General features: G+C 50.4%; 1 protein-coding gene across 2 annotated transcripts; it reads left to right on the forward strand.

Annotated features, from left to right (window-relative positions):
* On the forward strand, positions 1 to 5192 carry LOC146421145 (uncharacterized). Of its 2 annotated transcripts, XM_085047598.1 has the most exons (3): positions 1 to 110; positions 2563 to 2641; positions 2829 to 5192. In XM_085047598.1, the coding sequence occupies exons 2-3, from the start codon at positions 2590 to 2592 to the stop codon at positions 3749 to 3751; spliced, it is 975 nt and encodes a 324-aa protein (XP_084903724.1). In that variant the 5' UTR covers positions 1 to 110; positions 2563 to 2589; the 3' UTR covers positions 3752 to 5192. The 2 variants fall into 2 exon arrangements, with proteins under 2 accessions (XP_084903724.1, XP_084903723.1); XM_085047597.1 differs by lacking the exon at positions 1 to 110 and having other exon boundaries at positions 2427 to 2641.
* The last annotated feature ends 17470 nt before the right edge of the window (positions 5193 to 22662 follow it).

Raw genomic sequence — 22662 nt, forward strand, 5'->3', positions numbered from 1 at the left:
GGTGCGAGAGCAGAAGGAGGAGCAGGGAGAGGAGACAGGACGTGCGCTCACCGCTCTCTGTATCTGCAGCACCTTCGTCCCAGGAGCATCGCTCGCCCCGCATCGCGCAGGTGAGCAGGGGGGTGGAGCTCGTCCCAAATATCCTGGGCGGTTTTTTTGAAGCGGGGAGGGATATTTGGAGCTCACACGAAATATATTTGGGGCTCCCTGTTTCATTCTTTCTGTAGGAGTCAGGCTGTCTGGGTTCTGCCGCACACCTGCTGCCCAAAGTCAATAGACACATTAAGACCCATTTTAAAGACCTTAACACCCATACCTTCACCCAGCGAGTTATTTGTAAAGACATTAGCTTTCCTCTCACTCTCCCCCCTCCGTGCTGATGAGGAGCTGCAAACCGCTGCTACCTTGGCTTCTCCTGCAAAGCAGGGACTTGATCAGAGTGAGTCCGGGAGGGAGCCGGAGGTGCCAGCAGCACGCAGCGAGGCCGGGGCGCTGCAGGAGCGAGGGGCCAGCGGGGAATTGTCAGGGGTGAGGAGCTTTGCTCTGACCCAGCCCTGTCCTTGCCCCTCTCTGGCTGTGCCCATACCCCGCGGTTTAAAGGCGTGTGGGTACGGGCAGCGCTGACCTAGCGCCGGCACGGGCAGGGCGGCCCTGGGCGGGCTGTGGGAGCTGCGAGTGGCTGCCCGAGCCCGGAGCCGCCGCCTTTGGCCGGGAGCCCCCCGGGCAGAGCTCTCTGCTCGGGGCTGAGGCCGGCGCAGTGGGTCCGTGTGGCCGGGCCGGCGCCGTGTCCGCAGCGGCTCCGAGGGGAACAGCCCGGCCGTGGCGGTGCTTGGGGGACTGAGACGAGCCAGGCTCGCAGGGCAAAGGCTGAGGGAAAGAGGGTGAAGCGATGGCAAAGAGGCCTTGGGCTCCCCGTGCCCCCCTGCCCACGGAGCTGGGCTCAGTGGCCGCCTTGCTCAGAGGCTCTAGGGAATGCCTGGAAAAATCCACCGCGGAGCAGAGCAAGCGGCCGGGGCCAGCTGGGATCTCGATGGCACCAGCAAGATGACACGCTGGGGGCACTGGGAGAGAGGGGGCAGACACTGGGATGAACTGGGGAGGCACTGGGATAGAGGGGGTGGAGGGCGGGGTGGCATTGAGAGGTACTGGGAATGTACTGGGAGGGACTGGAGAGCAATGGGAGAGGACTGAGGGTTTGCTGGGAGGGTTTGGGAGAGAGGGTGCATGTCTGGGAGTGGACTGGGAATGGACTGGGAGGGACTGGAAGGCTAAGTACAGCTCGGGGCCTGGAGCAGCTCCTGCCCCTCCTCCTGCACTTCCCTGGGTGTCTGCAGAGCTGTTCCTCTCTTGGGATCTGGTGTTTTAAGACTTCAGAAAAAGGGGCAGCACGACAGAGTTCCATGTTAAGGGACATTCTGCCACTGACTGGATGGTTAAAACACCGTGAGAAAAAGCAAATAAAAATGTAAAATCAATCAATCCAAGGAGAAATAACCCCAAAACTATTTATGTGGAGGCTGGGGGGCGGGGGGAGCTGGGGGGTTGTGAGAGAGAAAAGCAGGAGCTGGCGGAGCTCTGTGCCCAGGGCTGGGCGTGGCTGCCAAGAGAGCAGAGCATAGAGCCGCTGGATGAGATCCACAGTGGGGAGTGGGGAGCGTGGGCTGGGGGGGACGCGGGGGTCCCTGTGGGGGTACACAGGGCTTCCTCTGGGCTCTTTCTCTTCTTCACAGCCCTGCAGCCCCTGGGCACAGAGCCCAAGCTCTTCGGTCGCTCCCTGCCAGCTCCAGCCCTGCTGATGCTGAGCTCTCTGCGGCATCACTGTGCTCCTGAGCTGGGCACAGGCAACACTTGCCTCGGGAACTTGAATGCAGCTGGGGATGGATTTCATGCAATTGGTGAATTGGTTCACCTCAGCATGGCACCCCCATTGCTGGGGTTCATGAGGTTTTGTCCCCCAATGCCTTTGAGGAGGGTGGAGATGCCCTTGAAAAGTGCTCGTGACCCCTTAGGTGGTCTCCTCCCTTTGGGGGTCTCCTAAATCCCCCTCAGCGGCAGGTTTTGGGTGTCCTTGACCACTCCCAGCGGGATTCTTGACCACTGCCAGGTGCCTGACCCCACCGGGGACTCCCGGGCAGCATGGAGATGTGGGAAGCATGGACAAAGGATACCCATGGGTCCATGGGTACCCTGGGTCCCTGAAACAGGATGCCAGACAGGGGTAACCCCTGGGAGCCCTGTTACACCAAACTGGGGTGCCCAGAAGAGGGGGATCTCTGGGATTCCCAGGACCCCCAGCAGCCCAGGGAGGGGCAACACCAGTACATGCTTGACCTGCAGTGGCTCACAGAGGAGGGACCCCCCAAAGCCCTAAGTGCACACAACAGAGAAGGGAAACTCCTGCTTGGGTGTTTTTGCTGCATCTTGGTGATTTGTGTATTTTGGGCAACTGAATCTTGGTGTTTTGGCAGTTTTTGTGGACACCTGATGCCCAGTGACTTCTAGATGTGGACTTGGGCAGGAGGAACCCAAGGTGCTCATACCTTGTATTTTTCCCCACAACAGGATTTCTCATTCCCAAACCTTGGCCAAATGGAGGAGAGGACTGTGAGGAAGAGGAAGATGCCCCAGGACAGCCAGAAAGGTGAGGAGGAAGTCACTGCCCCTTTCTCCCTCTCTTCTCCTCTATCTTGCATGCCAGCATTGCCCCTGGCTGCAGGACAACCCCACAGCCACCACCATCCTGCCAGGAACAGACTGGGGGATCTCCTTCCCCTTCCCTCTGGCATGGAGACAAATCCCAAATCCTCTCCTTGTCCTTCCTCCCCCAGGCAGTGAGCTGATGTTGGAGACCAAGGAGGATAAATATCCCCATCAGAACCTTGTGGAAGAGGCTGTTTTGAGCAGCTCCACAGCACGGGAAGCCAAGGGGGAGGAAAAGCCCCGGAGATCTTGCACAAGGAGAGGCTCCAAATCCAGCCGAGGGTGCTCTGAGAAGGAAAGACCAACCCTGTGCAGGAAAGATGGCCAGAGATCCAGGCAGAGGTCAAAGCTGGGGGTCCATGACAGGGAGGAGAAGCCCTACAAGTGCATGGAGTGTGGGAAGGGCTTCAGGTCGTTCTCCAGCCTCCTCACCCACCATTGGATGCACATGGGGGAACGGCCCTTTGAGTGTGGGGAATGTGGGAAGAGCTACAACCATGGCTCCCACCTCTTCTACCACCAGTGGGTGCATATGGGCAAGCGGCCCTATAAGTGTTCGGAATGTGGGAAAAGCTTCACCGTCAATTCCCACCTGGTCTTGCACCAGAAGGCCCACAGAGGGGAACTGCAATGGCCCTACAACTGTGGGGATTGTGAGAAGAGCTTCAGAGACAGCCCCTCCCTCATAGCCCACCGGCGTGTGCACACAGGGGAAAGGCTTTTCACCTGCTTGGAATGTGGGAAGAGCCTCACCATTAGGTCCACTCTGGTCTCCCACCAGAAGATCCACACTGGGGAATGGCCCTATGAGTGTTCTGAGTGGGGGAAGAAGTTCCGGACCAGTTTGGATCTCCTCAAGCATCAGCAGCCACACACAGAGGAGAGGCCTTTCCTCCGCTGCCCCGGCTGTGGGAATCGCTTCAAGCACAAGTGCAACCTCATTACCCACCGGTGCATCCACACCAGGGAGAAGCCCTACAAGTGTCCCCAGTGTGGGAAGAGCTGCTCCTGGAGCTCTAACTTGACCAGACACCAATGGATCCACCAGTGAGGGAAGCTCTGCAAGCGCCCCGACTGCAGGAAGAGCTTTGTGGGCTTCTCCAACTCTGTCCCCCATGGGAGGACCCACACTGGGCAGAGACTTGGTGACTCACATTCCTGGTGGCCTGCATTGGGAAGACACCTGGCTGGTGGTCTCCACATCTCCTGGTTGCCCATGGGCACCTAGATGAATGCAGGAGCAGGAACATGCATCAGGACAGAGACTAACATCAGAAATTCATTGATAAGAGGGAAGATTTGTTGACTTTAAACTCCAAACAGTCTCACCTGCTCTGTCCAGTCATTTCTTCTGATAGCATCAAGCAGCACTGGATGACCTTGGACCCCCACGACACAGCATGGCTGCTTTTGTGGTGTCAGCAGCTGCCCAGAGCTGGGGATGGGGGTTGTGGGGGTAGCTGGGGCTGTAGGGTGGTGCTGAGAGCCAAGGGAACTTGGGTGAGCAGGGAGCACAGGAAGAGGGAGGTTACGATGGGAAACATGGGGGGAGAGGGAGAAAAAGAAGGGTGGGATCCCCCAAACCAAGATCAGAGGGTTCGGGCTGGGGATTTAAGGCACGCTGGAAAAGGTGGAGAAGAGGGGGAAAAAGAGAGGGCTTTGGACTCTCAAACTGAGCAGGAAAGGCCTGAGACCCCAAAACTCAGCAGCATGTTGGGGGGACAATTCCAAACAAGCTGTGGGGGAAGCAGTGGTTGTGGGGACAATGGGAAGGAGGTGAGAGAGGGAGGAAAAGGGGTGGGAGAGCAGGCAGGGACATCTCATGGCTGTCCTGTGGAAAGATGCTGTGCCTGGAATGAGATCAAACAACTCCAACAATTCCCTGTTTGCAATGCCCCCTGTTGAGAATGAAGAAAGGGGGTGTCACACTGCTTTTGGGATGAGTAATGCTGAAAGCAGCCTGACTCCTCCATCCCAAATTTCAGCATCCTGAGAGGGAGCTGAAGATGTGGCAGAGCTGGAAGAATCCCTGGAGAAAGGAACAACCAAGTGACACCACTGGGAACTTCTCCAGAGCTGCTGAGCTGGCACAGCCTGGGCACATCTGACTGACAGGGCAGCACTTGAGGCTGTAAAAGCAGTGTCTCCTGACATTTCCATTCTTGAGGAGTGTGGAGAGTCCTCCCTGCAGTGGGGACACCCCTCAAGGTCACTCCTTGAGGCTGAGCCAGAGATTTTCCCATGGGCGTTGTTCTGGGGGAGTGACATAAATCTGCTTAATAATTGGGTTTGCTTTACTGTAATTGCTTTAATACGATTGCTTCAATATTGCTCCACAGTATGTATATTGTAAGAGTTGTTATAGCTCCTATAGTGTGTAGTAAATAATTCTCATTAAGATCTTTATGTCTAGGCATTATCATATATATTTATATAAATATATTGGGTTTGCCATCCTTTACCCTGTGGGACAAAGTTAGATAAAGGTTCAATTGCACCTGTATAATCCTTTACACATAAACTCTTGACAAAATCTGGGGTTGGGATTGGATCCAACCCCTCCCAGGCTCCTCTTGGAGGAGTTCAGAAAGCCTGGGGGCTTCTGGTGGGTTTGGGGGTCTATGGGAGTGTTGAGGGTTCTTTCTGCACCTTGTGACTAAACAAGACCTTCTGTGAGAAACTTTGGGGTGGACCATGACCCTCATTCCTGTCTCCCTGAGCCACTGGGAGGGAAGAGGGAGAGAATTGGGAATAAAGTGAGACCCAGGAGGGAGGGAGGGAGGGGTTGGGAAAAGGTGGTTTAGGATTTGTTTTGCTTCTCATTTTTCCTGCTCTGATTCTGACGGGGGATAAATCCGATTAGTATCCCCCAGTCGACTCCCCTTTGCCCAGAATCCATACAGGATCTCTTCCTGCCCTTATCCCAACTCAGGAGCCTTTCCTCGTATTTTTTCCCAACCCAGGTGTGGAGGGGAGAGGGATGTAACAGATTTGGGGGACATCAGGAATCCAGCCAGGATCATCACACCACATACAGTCATGGGAATCAGCCAGAGGAGCTCATTTACCCCTGAACAGCATCCAGAATAGGAGAATTTGGGGTCAGGGAGAAAATCAGATCCATCAGGACACCCATGGTCTCAGGGACACCCAGAGATGAGACAGCCATAAGCCTGAAATCTGGCTCCATGGAATGCCTGGAATCCTCCAGGATGATCCTGTTCCTTGCCTCTCCTGATGGTCTGGATGAGGGAATTCAGGGCTACCTCAGTACATTCATAGATGAGCTGTGGTGAAGACCATGGAGGGAGCAGGTGGTCACCCTGCAGCCTGTGGAGTCCATAGGGGTGCAGAGATCCACCCACAGCCCATGCCAGAGGAGCAGGTGGATGCCTGGAGGAAGCTGTGATCCAGTGGGAGTCTCATATAAAGAGTTAAAGCTGTAAAGGCCTTGCAAGGGAGAGAAAGTCCTTGCTCCTGGGATGGAAGCAGCCTGGCCTCAGTTTGGGAGAGTCTGCACCTTTTGGACCAGAGGACTCACATTGCAGCAGAAGTTTGGGTGGGATGTTGCTCATGAGCGTATTGGCTTGAAAACAAACCAATGGGAGATCACAAGTCAAGATTGAAATTAAAAATAAGTGAAATAATACAAGGAAAAGTGCTGACAAAGTCAGATACAACCTGACACCCAGTTAGGGTGGTGGTAGCAGTCCAACTGAAGTAGTTCAGTTCAAGCAGTGATCCTGTGAAGGTCTGGTCTCCAGCTGGAGGTCCAGTGGTAGCTCTTGCCCTCTGGGAACCCAGTAGACAGGGCTAGCTCAGGCAGTTCCAAGGCCAGGTTATATCCAGGTGGGAACACCTGGCTCCTCCCTCCTGGGCAGAGCATCCCACAGTAGGATGAGGTAAGTCCATGAGTCACACGGTGGGTCCCTGATGGCCCATTGTCTGTCATCTGGGGTGGGTCATTAGCAGGTGATAACAGCTAACAGCCCACAGCTGGTGGTAATAGAATACTTAAATACATCTATATTGCAACCTAGGACAGTGAGATTGGACCCATGCCAAAGAAGTGCCCAGAGGACTGTGGGAGGGACCCCGTGGCTAAGTAGAGGACCCCTCTTCCGGACAGACTGACCAGAGAAAAAGCCCTTACCCTGCCCCTGCCTGTGCTGTTGGTTGAAAAGAGGGAGGGGGCTGAGCAGAGAAACTGCTTCTTAAGAGGGAAGAGGTGAGAGTGGAGAAACTGTCTTAAGAGAGAGAGAATGAGCAGACATAAACAGTATTTTTAGTAGAAGAATTTCGGTGACAAATAGCTTTATGGATTTGCTCTGGGGACTAAGAAAATTCCCCAAACCCTGCCCCCTACCCGAGCTGTTGGTTGGAAGGAGGAAGGGGAGTGAATAGAAAATGGGTTCTTAAGAGGGTTCTTAGTTTTACCTCTCATTTTTCCTCCAACTCAGTTAGGTTGTTAACATTGGGTTAAAATGCTAGTTAAACATAGGCTTTAGGAACAGGGTAGGTAGCACTGCATGTACAGGGCTCAGCGACATGATCACGAAGATTGCTTAGAGAATGGGGATTGTTTTAATGAAATCATGCGGATTAGCACCTGTGAAATAAATCAGAAATACTATGGGAGATAAGGGGGCTTAAAGTCATGCTTGGGGGGAAACAATGGAACAATGATAAGTTGATGATTAACATATGATTACATCACTGTTCTGTAAGGAAAGGTATAAAATTGTACTTGTTTCAAACCTATGGCGAAGCCAGATTTGGGTAGATGTTACACCCCGGCTTCCCGAGCTCAAATAAAGGCACCTGCATATAATCATTCAGTGATTATGTGTTTTCCACGCTAACATTTTGGCGACCCAGATGGGACCCTGTGAGCGCTGCTGAGGACCCCGCGACCTGATCACGCTCCAGCCGGCACCGAGGGATTCTCGGGGAGCCCATCGCGCCGCGACCCTCCGCCGCTCACAACGTCCCCTGGAGAAGGTAAGGTGCCTTTAATGGTGGTTTGGTTGCCTGCCAGTAAGACGCAGCGAAAGCTACGCTTGGTTGGGCTAAGGAATTCCTAGTGGTATGCCCGGGCGCCGTCCGTAAGACAATTGCGAAAGCATTGCAGGGTCGGCAAGTGGAAATGGAGAAGCTTAAAGGGATTGTGGGTGGCTATGCTCCCATATCTCGTAATTCTCCTTTGGGGTGCTTGTTAGCACATTGGAAGCAAGGTAATTTTGGCCAAGGATTGCGTAAGGATACGCTAATCGAGTATTGTGATACTCGGTGGCCAACATATATTTTGCAGGCTGGAAGGAGGTGGCCTGAAAATGGTTCTTTTCAATCTGACCTGATTTTTCATTTGTTGTTGTTTTGTAAGCATAAGGGAAAATTAGATGAAGTGCTGTATGTTGATTTATTTTTCTGTTTGCAAGAAAACCCTGAGTGGCTGTTGGAGGGTGGTTTGGTTACTGTGGTGGTTTGCAATGATAAATGTCTGGCTTGCGTTGAAGGGAACTATTGTTTGGAGTGCTTGGCATTGAATGAGAGTTTACATCGGAAAGATATATTGGAAAGTGATTTACTAGTTGTTCCTACAGGGTCTGACTCTACACCACCTACACCTTCTCGGGGGTGCCCACCTTTCCCACCTTTCCCACCTTTCCCACCTACACCTCCCTGGGGATGTCCCCCCTGCCATCCGTGCCCTCTTCACCTGCTTGTGGCAGCCCCTTTTTACCCTTGCCCGTGGATGGCCGCGTTTTGGTTCCGGTACAGGGGTGTGGGGGGAGGGGGTGCTGGGGGACTGGACAGCGGTGGGGGTGGGGGTGGTGGTGGTGGTGGACCCATAGCGCATTGGACCCGTTCCAGGACAGAAAGAGTCTGCCAAGACTTGGTAAGCAAAAGAAAATTGTAATTACCCGTTTAAGACAAGGGTTGGGGGGTGGAAAGACCGGTATATGTTAGGAGGTTTGGTTATATGGAAACAGTCAGCTGGAACCTATAGAGAAAACCCTCGTAAGGTTGCTAGGGTAGTGAAAATGATTATGAAAACTCAGAGAGATGGTACTTAGAGTTACAGAAAAAAAGAAAAAAAAGGAAAAAGGAAAAAGAAAAAAAAGAGAAAAATGAACAAACAAAAACCGAGAAAAAGGCTACAGGAATTGAAAGGGGAAAAGTTAAGAAATCTGGACAAATTACTTGAAATAGCTTGGAAAGTTTATAACAATAGAAGAGCCACAAGCCAGCAGCGGCAATTCTTGGCAGTCAGAGTATGGCAAGCGGTTTGGAAGGGGTCGGGGGGAGGAGGCCATTAGCTTTTGACGAATGTGCCATTTGTCATTGGAAATACAGGTATCCCAACCGGTTTCACTGGAATGCTCAACTCCAAGGGGTTGCCAAGGGTGCTGTGACCCAGCAAGCGCTGGTGACTTCAACGTTAGGAGAAGAGCGGTGGGATTTTTTTTAATCGACAGGGGGGCCACATATTCAGTTTTAAATGATCTAGAAGGACAGATAAATCTACCATAATAGTTGGGCCACAGAGAAGGAGGAAAATGGCCATTTCTGCAACCCTAGACCTGTGTTTTGGAAACAAAGTATTGACTCAAGAATTTTTATATGTTCCATGTTTTACTGGCAAAATTGGAAGCAGTGGTAACTTTTGAGAATGGTGAGTTATTAATGAAAATTCTGGAGTGAAAAAAAAAAAAAAAAAAGAAAAAAAGAAAAAAAGAGAAAAAGAAAAAGGAGAGGAAAAAAGGAGAAAAAAAAAATCTTAATGATAAAAGAGAAACCAGCCTCTGCAATTTCAGAGGAGGTGGAGAATGCCGTAATTCCCTCAGTATGGGAGACGGACATACCTGGAAAATCTAAGTTGGCACAGCCAGTACATGTAGAGTTAAAAGAGGAAGGAAAAACCGTGCAGGTAAAACAATACCGGAGGCATGGTATAGCAAAGACTGCTGATAAATTCCTAAAATATTAAATTCTGGCAGAGTGCAAATTAGAGTATAATATCCCAATATTCCCAGTAAAAGAAACCCAATGGAGATTACAAGCTAGTACAGGATCTAAGGGCAATAAATGAAATAACCAAAGACATTTATCCAGTAATTGCTAACCCTGATGCATTGTTAACATTCGTAAAAGAGTTTTATAAGTGGTTTACCATAATTGACTTAAAAGATGCCTTTCTGCATACCCCTTGACAAAAAGTAGGAAGTTGTTCACTTTTGAATGGGAAAATCCAGAGAATGGAAGGAAGACCCAGCACACGTGGACTCGGCTTTCCATGGGGTACAAGAACTCCCCCACCTTATTTGGAAACCAACTGGCAAAGGAGCTGGAGATCTGGACCAAAGAGGGGCAAGTACCAAAAATCAGTACCTCCTGCTACAGTATGCTGATGATATGCTGATAGCAACAGAAGAAAAGGAAACCTGCATAAAGGTAACAATTCAGATTTTAAACTCACTGGGCATGGGAGCATGCAAAGTGTCCAGGGAAACGGCACAAATTGCACAACAGACTGTAATTTACCTGGGATGTGAAATCTCACAAGGGCAGAGAAAATTAAGTACTAACCATATCCAAGCTATTTGTGCTATTCCAGAGCCCCAGAATCTCCATGAGCTGTGAGTCCTCCTCGGCATGGCAGAAAGGTGCCGCCTGTGGATCATGCACTTTGGGCTAATTGCCAAACCACTGCATGAAGCTCAGAAGATGCAGCCGTTCAGCTGGGGCAAAGCACAGGGAGAAGCTTTCCTGAAACTGAAAGAAGCACTGACGACTGCCCCGGCGCTCGGTTTGCCGATCTGTCAAAAGACTTTCAGCTGTTCGTGCATGAAAGGCAATGCTTGGCACTGGAGGTCCTGACCCAACAACTGGGGAGCTGGAAAAGGCTGATGACAGACAATGGGCCATCAGGGACCCACCGTGTGACTCATGGACTTATCTCATCCCACTGTGAGATGCTCTGCCCAGGAGGGAGGAGCCAGGTGTTCCCACGTGAATATAACCTGGCCTTGGAACTGCCTGAGGTAGCCCTGTCTACTGGGTTCCCAGAGGACCAGAGCTATCACTGGACCTTCAGCTGGAGACCAGACCTTCACAGGATCACTGCTTGATCTGAACTACTTCAGTTGGACTACTACCACCACCCCAACAAGGTGTCAGGTTGTATCTGACTTTGTCAGTGCTTTTCCTTGTATTATTTCACTTATTTTTACTTTCAATCTTGATTTGTGAGCTCCCACTGGTTTGTTTTCAAAGCAATACAGCTACTTCTCCAAACAGCTTGACAACATAAGTGCCAGATGGCCTGCATGTCTGCAGGCAGTTGCAGCCACTGTGTTATTGATACAGGGGGCCAGGAGGCTCACAATGGGAAAACACATAGATGTCTATGTGCCACACATGGTGACCACTGTCCTAGTGCAAAAGGGGGGCCACTGGCTATCACCGAGCACGATGATGTCACACTAAAGACAACTAACCTTTTGAATCCAGCTCTGTTTCTAGGCACCACACCTAAGGAAGGCCCACTGGAACATGACTGCGTGGAAGCAATAGAGTACACCTACTCAGCGAGAGAAGACCTGAAAGATGTTCTGCTGGAATAACCAGAGTGGGAATTCTTCACGGATGGAAGCAGCTTTGTGGAGAATAGAACCAGATGCACTGGATATGCGGTAACAACAATCAGCACAGTAGTAGAGACCAAAGCATTATCACCAAACACATCTGCCCAGAGAGCAGAATTGATTGCCTTAACCAGAGCACTAGAATTGAGTGAAGGAAAGAAGGTAAATATTTGGACTGATTCAAAATATGCATTTGGAACATGGGGCACTATGGGAAGAAAGAGGGTTGCTGCTCTCTCAAGGGGCATATATTAAACATCAAGATGAAATTCTGCAGTTGATAAAAGCAGTACAAAAACCTGAGCAAGTGGCAATTATGCACTGTAAAGCACACCAATCAGGAAGCTCCAAAATCTGTGAGGGAAATCGGAAGGTGGACTGGACAGCCTGAGAGGTTGCTTGAGATGTGCAAATAGCAATGGCATTGATACCTATGAAGCTAAAGGTGTCTCAATTCAATTTACCTTCAGAACCAAAATATTCAACAGAAGATGAGAAACTGGGACATTTGCTGAATGCATAAAAGAATTCAGAGGGGTGGTATGTTACTGCACAAGGACAGATAGTCCTACCCCCCTTGATAATGAGAGAAATTCTGCAAATTAAACATAATGAATGTCATTGGGGTGCAGAGGCATTGGTGAAATGGCTAAAACAAAATGTAGTCTTGGTACGAATGTTAACAATGGCCAAATCAATAATGTCAAAATGTGAAATTTGCCTGAGGAACAACCCAGTGGCTAGACAGCAGGCACAGGTAGGAAGAATTCAGGTAAGTATAGAACCAGGAGATTATTGGCAGGTAGATTTTGTAGAGTTACCAAGAACTCGAGGGTACAAATACCAGCTGGTGGGGGTTGACACATTTTCAGGATGGCCAGAAGCCCTTCCCTGTCGCACCAACCAAGCCAAAGAGACAGTGAAGTGGCTGCTACACGAAATCATTCCCAGGCTTGGAGTGCCATTAGGGGTATCTTCAGATAGAGGACCACACTTTATAGCTACAGTGGTAAAGGAAGTGAGCATGCTACTGGGAATAGCTTGGGACCTCCACACACCATGGGAACCACAATCTAGTGGACAGGTAGAGAGGATGAACCAAACACTAAAGGGCAAATCAGTAAAATATGTCAGGAGGCCAAGTTACAGTGGCCACAAGCCCTACCAAGAGCACTTTAAGGACTGGGGTAAAGCCTAGGAGTGGAATATCAGTCAGTCCCTTTGAAATAGTATATGGGAAACCATTCAAATCTCCTGAACCAAACTCGAATATACATATTGCAGGAAAACAGGAAATATATAATCATGTTCTATCTCTCGGGAAAACTGTAGCACAGCTTTGGAGCGCGCTTGTGTGGAATAGGCCACTGGCTCACGAGAATCCAGTCCATGATATCCTCCCTGGAGATGAAGAACCTTTAAAGGAGAGGCGGAGTGGACCGAGCGGACCCCATCAGGTGCTGCTGACCACTTTCACAGCGGGCAAGGTGGCTGGAGTGGATCCTTGGATACACTACACACGAGTGAAGAAGATCCATCCAAGACTGTGGGCTACACAACCCCGGGACTGATGAAATTGCAGATAAGACGGGTTTAACTGTTTAAAATGATCTTAGTACCTGTGCTAATACTCATTCTATGGATATTAATTGGGAGTGATATTGCTTGAAGATATGGAATGCAGAATTATCAACTAACCACTCTTCACCCTAGAACGAAAGAGGAGGTACAGGCAAAAACGCAAGTGATAAAGGTTCCCAATGAAATTCAGGCTGAGAATGTAATGATTGGGTTAGTTAAAGATTTTGCCAAAATGCAAAACATCAGTAGAATAACTGCCTGTCTGCCAATACCAAAGGCAGCACGAGACCCAGTAAACTGGGAAATTATCACATCAAAATTACCTGAAATTCTGGACAATAAAATAATTGTATGTAAACAAGTACCCGAGTCCAGGCAGAAAGTTAAAGTAACTTGCAATATAACAGGTTATGGTTGGATGCAGTACTTGAGCAAAAGGACTATCTTTTAAGTAATGAGAAAGTGGGACAAAATCTAGAGTGGTGGGTTGAAGATCAAACCTTGCCAAATGGCAATGCTTCTTGCCGCACTATCAAAAGGTCACAGAAAATGTCACAAAGACCACCCTGATATAGAAATGTGAAGCAAAGGATAGAAAGGATAGGATGTAACCCTGGGACAGTGCATGGTCCCTGAGTATACTTCAAAAATTTCAATATATGGCAAACACTCCTTGGTGCCTAAAATGGACAGGCCCTGAAGATGGCACTGATCCAGCAGTAATAAACACTGCCACCAGCAGCAGAATGCAGGCAGATGAGGTAAGTTGGTGGGCATGTAATAAAACCTATGATTGCATGTCTGATGATGTAGAGATAAAACAAGTACCATCACTGGTGGCTGCCATGTGAATTGATTGTGCCTGTAGAAGAATCAAACATAAACAGGGTAATGTAAATTACAGAATAAAAATAGGATGTAGTAGAAGCACAGTCAAGAGCCCAGAACAATTTGTTTGGGCAACGAGTGATGGTATCTGGACAACCCACCTGCCTGTAGATGGAAAAGTAAAAGAATTTACTCTGGGCCGCCCTACTTTATGTCCAATCTGGAAAAGTCCCCATTCAATGGGAAAACGTGAACTTTTGCAAATAAGAAAAAGGCGAGAGGTTTCAGATAATGAAAATCAGGATGAAACTTGGCAAGAGCCCTCTGGTGGAGTAGAATCTGGGTGGACTCTAGAATCTCTGTTTGGCCATATAGCAAACTACCGAAACAGAGAAATGATGTACAGACTTACAGGTCAGGTAGAGAGGTTAGCAAGAATTACTCGGGAAGGATTCAAAGAACTAAATATGCAATTACAAACTGCTACCAAAATGACTTTACAAAATCAATTGGCTTTAGATATGCTACTCCTGAAAGAACATGGAGTGTGTGGGTTTCTAAGGGGACAAGTTGATCATTGTTGCATCCATATCCCAAATGTAACTGCAGATGTAGAACATGACAAATAGAGTACGGAGCACAGGATGAACAAAAGGATTTGACTACAAGTTGGTTAGATAAAATCTTCAAGGGGTAGGGTTGGAATGTGAGTTCACGGATTAAATCTATTATTGAAAATTTAATAATCTAATTAGTTATGTTCTTAGTACTTTGGGTAATCTACAGCATACTGAAGAGAGAGATACAGAGAAAGACATCCTGGAACCGACAGATAATGAGGGCACTGACACGGAACAAGGATCCACGTCCATCACCTGCGGATTCTCCGGTCCACAACAACATCTATAACAACGCTCATAACAACCCTGGATTCGAAGACGAGCATCCAGTATAAAGGACTATATCAAGTGAAAGCATTCACACCTCTAAAGTGAAAATGCTTTCAAAGGGGGGAATGTTAACATTGGGTTAAAATGCTAGTTAAACATAGGCTTTAGGAACAGGGTAGGTAGCACTGCATGTACAGGGCTCAGCGACATGATCACGAAGATTGCTTAGAGAATGGGGATTGTTTTAATGAAATCATGCGGATTAGCACCTGTGAAATAAATCAGAAATACTATGGGAGATAAGGGGGCTTAAAGTCATGCTTGGGGGGAAACAATGGAACAATGATAAGCTGATGATTAACATATGATTACATCACTGTTCTGTAAGGAAAGGTATAAAACTGTACTCGTTTCAAACCTATGGCGAAGCCAGATTTGGGTAGATGTTACACCCCGGCTTCCCGAGCTCGAATAAAGGCACCTGCATATAATCATTCAGTGATTATGTGTTTTCCACGCTAATAATTAACTTACTTTGCAACTTTAAATTTGAAGCCTGCTTGCCCTTTTCATCCATGCGTCCCCTTGTCAATGTCCTGTCTCACTTAACTCATGAATTTGGTGTGTGTTTTAAGTTTTTTTTCCTTTCCCCTCTCCTGCATGCCTGTGGCAGGAGAGAGCAGGGGTGCCTGACATTTAGTCAGGGTCAAACCCCGACATGTGATCTCTTGGCTCTTTGGCAGCCTGGAGATGGCTGGAACATGCCCAGGGGGCAGCTGTGACTGTCAGTAACTTCCCAGCTCTTTAGAAGGATGGAGAGTGCAGGGATGTCGTCATGGAGTCCCTGTGAGTGCCTGTGACCTGCCAGCTCCTTAGCAGCATGGAGACATGTGGCATGTCACCCCTGAGACCCTGTTGCAGACTGCAATCTCCGTGCAGGTGGCTTGGCAAATGGGAGACTCCTGGGATGTCCCTATGGAGTCGCTGGGATTTTGTGTGTGCTGTCAGTGTTCCTTCAGAGAACAGTTCAGGACCAACAAAATTATCAATAAACTTACTGAAGAACAGATGCCATACTAAACAGCCAAACAAATCAATGATAAAAGATTTTCTGCCCAGGGGACTGGCTGTGAGTGTGGGAAAGCACCTGGGATGAGTTATCAGTCAGGGGCGGACAAGGAACAGCTGGGACACATGGAGCTGCCTCAGGGAGGGGTAACTGTGAACCAGTTATCAGAGGAGTGATATAATATCAGAGGCCCATGATCAGAGGGCTCTTAGGGAGTGGCTCTTAGCAGGGAGACTTCACACCTTTCTGCAGGCATTCAGGGAAGTGGTTGACAAACAGGACGGACTGGCAAAATACTCTTCGATTCCCCAGCAAATGGTATTGTTCAAAGGGTGAAACAAGCTTAAGGTAAGAGCTGTGTAGCTTTTTACTCTAAACCTAGGCCACGGGCTTGTGCTGAGCAAAATGGGCAAGTGGTTGGGGGGTGTGCTGCTGACTGAATCCTCCCTCCAACATCATCTTGCCTAAAATTTTCTGGAGCCATAAAATGGGGCAGTGGATATGTTTATTCCGGGGAATGACTGGCAACCAGACCAGCGAGGAACAGAATTGACTCCACAACTCAGATAGTTATGAAGTAGGGTAGGCCCTCCAAAAACATGCACACCCTCAGCAGCACTTCACTTGGTTTATATTAGGTTACAAGTTACATATGAATAAAGTTAGACAAAGCCCCTATACATATTCATTACCTATCCCTGCTTCGTATTATAATGAGTTCAAAGTTCATTTAAATATGCTCGCGCAAGTGCAGTGTCTCAAATTAATTGTGGGCAGGGGTCCCAAATGATTGATGACGGCATGATCAATAGTCTTCCTCACGATGAACTGTTCACCCTGTTCCCTTGCGCATGCTCCCTTGATTCTTGGTCCAAGTCCAAGCCTGAGAGCCAACTTGTACCAGTTCGGGGTCCAAGGGCGGGATGCTCAGTCACACTGAGTTGTTTTTCCCAATTATTTGGCTCTCTTCTCTCCAACCTCCCTGATACTAGGCAGGCACAAAATCACCAAGCAAGTAATAAATGATCTACAGCAGGCAAATCTCAGTAAATCATTATCCAATCTCTGGCCTCCTAAATCAGTTCAAAAGTTATTATTACTATTATTATCCAGTTTTTAAATTAATGATTTCTATTTTACCCTAAATCACCAGCCCTTTAGACAGTGTTGACCTGGTGTCCAAAAAGGTGGGGGTAGACCTCCCCTGACCAATAAGTTGCTGGACCTGATGTCCAGAAATTCCCAATCTGTGTCACCATGATTCGGTGGAAAATGAAACAGAGCTGGTGAGATTGGAATTTTATGACTCGGGATTGTTTTGTTTGACTAATGAGAATGTATATTTTACCCCTGCCATGGAAGGATTTGGCCAGGCTGCTGGAGGTACACTAAGATCTTCCACCTAAACACAACATGGGAAGGAACAGCTACCTCCAGAACACCAGAGAGAACAGTGGCAGAAGAAACAGCAAAGAACCAAAGGGTGGCACACTGAGAACATCCCACCCTGGACCGGCAAACAGCATGGATTCGGCACGAGAAGACATCCAAATTGTGATGATTCCCAACAAAAATTCAGTCTGTCCATGCTGTGGGACCCAGATGTACTGGCTGTCGGGCTTGACTAAACACCTGAAAAGAGCCCACGGGAAAAGCAGGGTTTGGTTTCAGTGTGCTAAGTGTGGTAAGCAAAACACTAACTTTCATAGTATTGCTTGTCACTATCCCAAGTGCAATGGATCTCCAGCTGGGGGGTGGATCTGTCACGTATGTGGTAGGAATTTTTTGACCAAGATTGGCCTTGGTCAACACAAGAATCATATTCATCGTGTGATCATGAAGCAGGAAAGGGTGGCTGCATTCCACCCCAAAGAGAGCTCTGCCCGAGGAGCACACAAAAGAGTGTGGACAAAAGAGGAGGAACAGCTTTTGAGTAAACTGGAGCCACAGTTTGAAGCGAAGAGAAACATCAATAAATTAATTGCAGAACACATTCCTTCAAAAGCACCTAAGCAAGTAAGTGAAAAAAGGAGACTGTTATGCAGGGGATCAGCAAGGGACCAGGGAAAAGAGGCAGAGATGACTTATGAATCAGAAGATGATGAGGAGCATCTGGGGAACATTGACCCCAGGAGGGGCAATTAATAGTAGAGAGTGTGACAAGCAGCCTCATTCAGAGTCATCATTTGTAGGTGCCACACATGTAAAGATTTTCAGATTCCAGTATTTAATTTCAGGTGAATTTCCTTCTGTTCCACTGCAATGACAAAGTGCTAGCATATGCAAATACGTCCCATGTTGTCCTTTGGATCTCTAAGCAGGACAGACTTGACTTCTCCCCTCTGATGCTAAAGCTTTCACAGTGGTTTGCAGAATTAGAGACTCATGGAATTTGTGCAATGCTTTGGGTTGGCAGGGACCTTAAAGCCCATGAAGTACCACCTCCTGGCTGCCATAGCAATGGACACCTTCCACTAGCCCAGGTTGCTGCAAGCCCCATCCAACCTGGCCTTGGACACTTCTAGGGATCCAGGAGTCCAGCCTGCCCACCATTACCCACGTGAGACAAGGAGCTGACCTCATGCCACAGCACCACCTGCTGCTGTGGGAGTCATCGTTTCTGCTCTGCCTTGCTGGGAGCTCAACAGCGCCTCTGCTGGCTGTGATGTTAACTGCACCAAAGGGAAGGACATCTGGCAGCCCAGAGCAAGCTGCCACCGAGTTTTCTGGGTTTTGTTTGTTGTTGCAACTGTTTTTTGTTGCTTGTTTACTTTGTTATAAATACTAATAAAGAACTGTTATTCCTTTTCTGATATCTTTGCCTGAAAGCTCTTGATTCCAAAGTTATAATAATTCGGAGGGAAGAGGGGGTCACATTCTAAGGGAGGTTTCCACTTTCTTAGCAGACACCTGTCTTGCAAACCAAGACAAACACGGCATCCTGAGCAGGATGACGGCTGTGATCTGGTGACACGGCCAGTGGCTGGGGACACAGCAGCACCTGGATCAGGGCATGGCTGTGGGACTGGCTGCAGCTGTCCCCACAGCAGGGCCACAGAGCAAGGCAGTTACCCCACACAGCCCCTGCATTCCCCCCCCCAGGCCCTTGCCCAGCCAGCAGGAAGCTCTTGGTGGGCACGGGGCAAGGGCAACAATAGGGGCTGCCCTGCCAGCACCAGCAGGTGCCCTCACAGGCCTCCTGTGGGGCCACGCAAGGCATGGGCAGAGCATGGGAACCTTCACCCATGAGCAGCCACAGGCCAGGCGCAGCCCTATCCAGCAGAGCCCCTCACAGCAGGGCAAAGGCCTCGACTCCACACCTGGTTATGGACTGTTGTCCCACCAGCTCCTTGCCCAGCCAGCTGGAAGGTCTTGATAGGCAGGGCAGAAGCAGAGCCATGACCATCAGTGCCACTAACTGAGGCAGGGTTCCACTCCAAGGGGCTCAGGACTGTCTGCAGTGTGTCAGGGATGTCCACAGATTGAGCAGAAGACATACACGTGAGCTGGAGTGCTGTGGAAGAGAGTGCCTCAGGGTCTCGGCACGAAGCCGCTGACCCCACAGAGTGGCTTGCCCCGCCCCTCCTGCCCACCGGCAGGGCCTAAGGCTGCTTCTTTCACCATTGGGAGGGGTCTTTGGTGCTCGTCACGGCTATGCAGGGTGGTCGGGGCTTTGGGCCGAGACACAGACGCAGAGACACATAGGCACACACAGACACAGACACATACACGGAGACACACAGAGACACAGATACACACACACACACACACACACACACTCTCTCCCTCTCTCTCTCATTCATCTGCACTCTCTCCCCCACCTCCCCCCCGCCCTCTCTTTCACGGCCGTCGACAGTTGGAGGTGCCCTGCCCTCCACCAACAGCCTCCCTGGCGCCACCCTCAGACCTTTCCTGCTATTTTGCACAGCAGCAGCCACAGGGAAAGGAGGAGGTTTGCGCAGAGGCATCTAGGGTGTTCGGCGAGCAGTGGGGAGCCTGGTGAAGAGGTCGGGCTGGCGACAGTCTGGGCTGCAAGTGGTGGTGGCAGTGGGAGGGCGAGGGGGAGAGAGCGAGGCAGGAAAGAAAGTGGGAGCCGGGCCAAGGACATGGCAGGATTTCTACAGCCAGGAGCCGGGATTCAAGAGATGATGCTGCTGTGTGTTCGGGCATGGAACTGGTGGGAATGCCACTGGATCCTAAAGACTTCCTCCTTCCTTCTCTGGGAGGGGTGAAGGGAACAGGGTGCAGGTGGGGGGGGCGGTGGAGCAGGCTTGGGCTGGGGAAGCGAGGACCAATGGGGCAGCGGTGCGCGGCCATGACAATGACGACCACACGGCGGTGGCCGCCGCCGGGGCTCCAGCCGTGGCAAGGCGGGGGGTGTGCGGCTCCCGCCACAGCTGGGGTGATCCACAGGAAGGGTCCTTCTACTGTGCAGGAGGTTTCCGTCCTCCCTGAGCTCGCCTTAGGACACCTGCGTTATGCTTTGACAGGTGTACTGCCCCAGTCAAACTCCCCACCTGCTGCTGTCCCAAGAGTGGGTCACGGCCGGCACGTGCCGGCCACTTGGTGCCAGAAGCGAGAGCTCCCCTTGGGGCTCCCTTCCCCACCGCACCCAGTAAGTGAAAAAATGATCAGAGTAGTGTTATTTCACTGGTGGCCAGGATGCCGGCGGGTGGGTCACCCCACGGTGCCAAGCGCATGCCTGGCTTCCCACTTATTCTACACCTCTCATGTCTCTTCACAGCACCAGACTAGAGTCAAGCTCAACAGGGTCTCCTTTCCCTGCTGATTCTGCCAAGCCCATTCCCTTGGCTGTGGTTTTGCTGGATAGTAGGTAGGGACAGTGGGAATCTCATTCATCCATTCATGTGCATCACTAATTAGATGACGAGGCATTTGGCTATCTTTTGAGCATACACGTAGAAATATGTGTGCAGCTTTTCTGGATTAAGTGACGGTGGCCCGTCCACCGTGGTCAAAATCGATGATTTCACCCAATTCAAATAGGATGGTAAATGGACGACTGTCATGACATCCCACACCACGCGATGTGGGGCAAACGGAGATACCCACCTGGGCAGAGTCACAATCCAGTCATGGACTAGGGCATAGTCACTCCTCCCAGTGACATTGCCCTGTATGGTATGATGCGTATGCTCTTTCCATTGGTCTTTGGCACGTTCAAGGGCATGGGTGGGGTCTGAAGCAAAGTCGCGTCTCCACTGCTCAATGTCACTGGGTGTAAGGGTCGATCAAAGGATCGAGTTCTGTCTCAACATTTCTCATCAGAAACTACAGGTGGAGGACTTACGCAGAGAATGCTTTGTACTTACCTGAAGCCAGTATGGAGCGAATGCTCTGTACCTGCCTAAGGTGGTATGGAACGAATGCTTTGCACCTGCCTGAGTTGGTACAGAAAAAAGGCCTTGTGCCTGCCAAAACTTGTGTACGAAGGCTTTGCACCCGTTGTCCTGACACCCATTGTGAAAAACCTGCTGACCATGCCTTGGACTTGCCAAGTGGAGTTTGGCAAATCTCCACAAGAATTAAGGGGAAGCAAAGGTGGCTCGCAAGGAGGGACCAGGTGTGTGGACTAGCATAAAAGAGAGCTCTGGAGTGACTGAACTCTGAAGATCTTCCCCACCAAAAGATCACATTGAACTTTGTAGAGGCAAAGGAAGACCTACTACTAACACCTACAGACGTCTGTGGACCTGTGGTGGTAGATGTAGTCCCCTTTCCTTCCCTTTCCTCCCCATCTTTTCCCAATTTTCTCTCTTTCTCTCTCTATCGCAGGCTGCATTACGGGCTAAATTAACTTCCCCTTTGGATTGAAATTTAACTCCCTTGACTTACTGGCTTTTTGTCCTTTCTCTTCTTTGTGCACTCCAAGATCATAGCTGCTACTAACCATCATGCGTCCGCTTATAAGTGGACTGTGACAGGCCTGTGGAGTCCGCCCGGAGGATTCAACCTGGCGAGTTGCGGTCAGCCAGCGCCAGTTTGGCGGATCCTCGCCTCCGCCTCCCCTCCGGGCACCCACCCTTGGGGACGGGCCGGGGGAGCGGGCCAGTGCAGGGACCGCCCCCTGGCTGGTGGCCAGCCCTGGCTGGGCACATTTTCTCCACGGTGGTGCGCCGCGACTGGCTCCGGGTCAGCTGGGAAGGCCTCTGGTGGGCAGGTGGCCAGGCGCTGCGCGAGCGGCGGGTGTTAGAGCCCCCGGGCAGCAGGTCTCGCCGAATCCCGGGGCCGAGGGAGAGGACCGCCGCCGGCGCCGTGGCAGGGGGCGTCGCCGCTGCCCTTTCCTCAGGGCAGGACGGTGTCCCCGCAGCGCAGCGTTTTGTTGGGTGTGCGGGGGCCAGGCCTGCTGGCCCCCGGCGCCACTGTCAACCGGGGCGGACTGTCCTCAGTGCACCCCGACCGTGCGGCGCCGCCGGGCCGGGCTTCACGGGCCGCGCTTGGGCACCCGGGGTCCGCGGCGATGTCGGCTACCCACCTGACCCGTCTTGAAACACGGACCAAGGAGTCTAGCACATGCGCTGTCCTGGGGTGAGGGTAATCCTGTGTATTCTCATATCGTTGTTCGTATGCTCAGAAAATGTGATCCTGCAGCTTTAACTGCATTCAGGCAATGGGAGGAGAGCGGGCTGTTTAAAACCCTTCCCCAACCCTCTCTGCGAGGGAAGTGAGGCGGAGGAAAAGACACTCCTGGGACTGGCTGGCGGCTGCTGTCGACGCTGCGAGTTTTTCCTGGGGGTGCCTCTTTGTCATCTTCCTTTTTGGACTCTTTTCTCCGATTTGCTTTCTCACCAAGAAAACCCAAGGAGCCCCGGAGCACGGCAGACAAGAATCCTCCAGGGAGCTACTGGAGCAACTCCGCCGAGCCCTGGGGGCCCCCAGAGAGGGGAAACTACACCTGAGATAAGGACACTAAAGCTTACCACCT

The sequence above is a fragment of the Lichenostomus cassidix genome, unplaced genomic scaffold (assembly GCF_008360975.1).
Source record: "Lichenostomus cassidix isolate B80296 unplaced genomic scaffold, HeHo_3.0 HiC_scaffold_43, whole genome shotgun sequence".
In the NCBI taxonomy this organism is placed as follows: Eukaryota; Metazoa; Chordata; class Aves; order Passeriformes; family Meliphagidae; genus Lichenostomus; species Lichenostomus cassidix.

Excerpts from the sequence above, each read along its gene's own strand:
- LOC146421145 (XM_085047597.1), top strand. The coding sequence starts at position 2,503 with ATGTGGACTTGGGCAGGAGGAACCCAAGGTGCTCATACCTTGTATTTT. Across the intron at positions 2,642-2,828 it reads GCCCCAGGACAGCCAGAAAG|GCAGTGAGCTGATGTTGGAG; the intron begins GTGAGGAGGAAG and ends TTCCTCCCCCAG.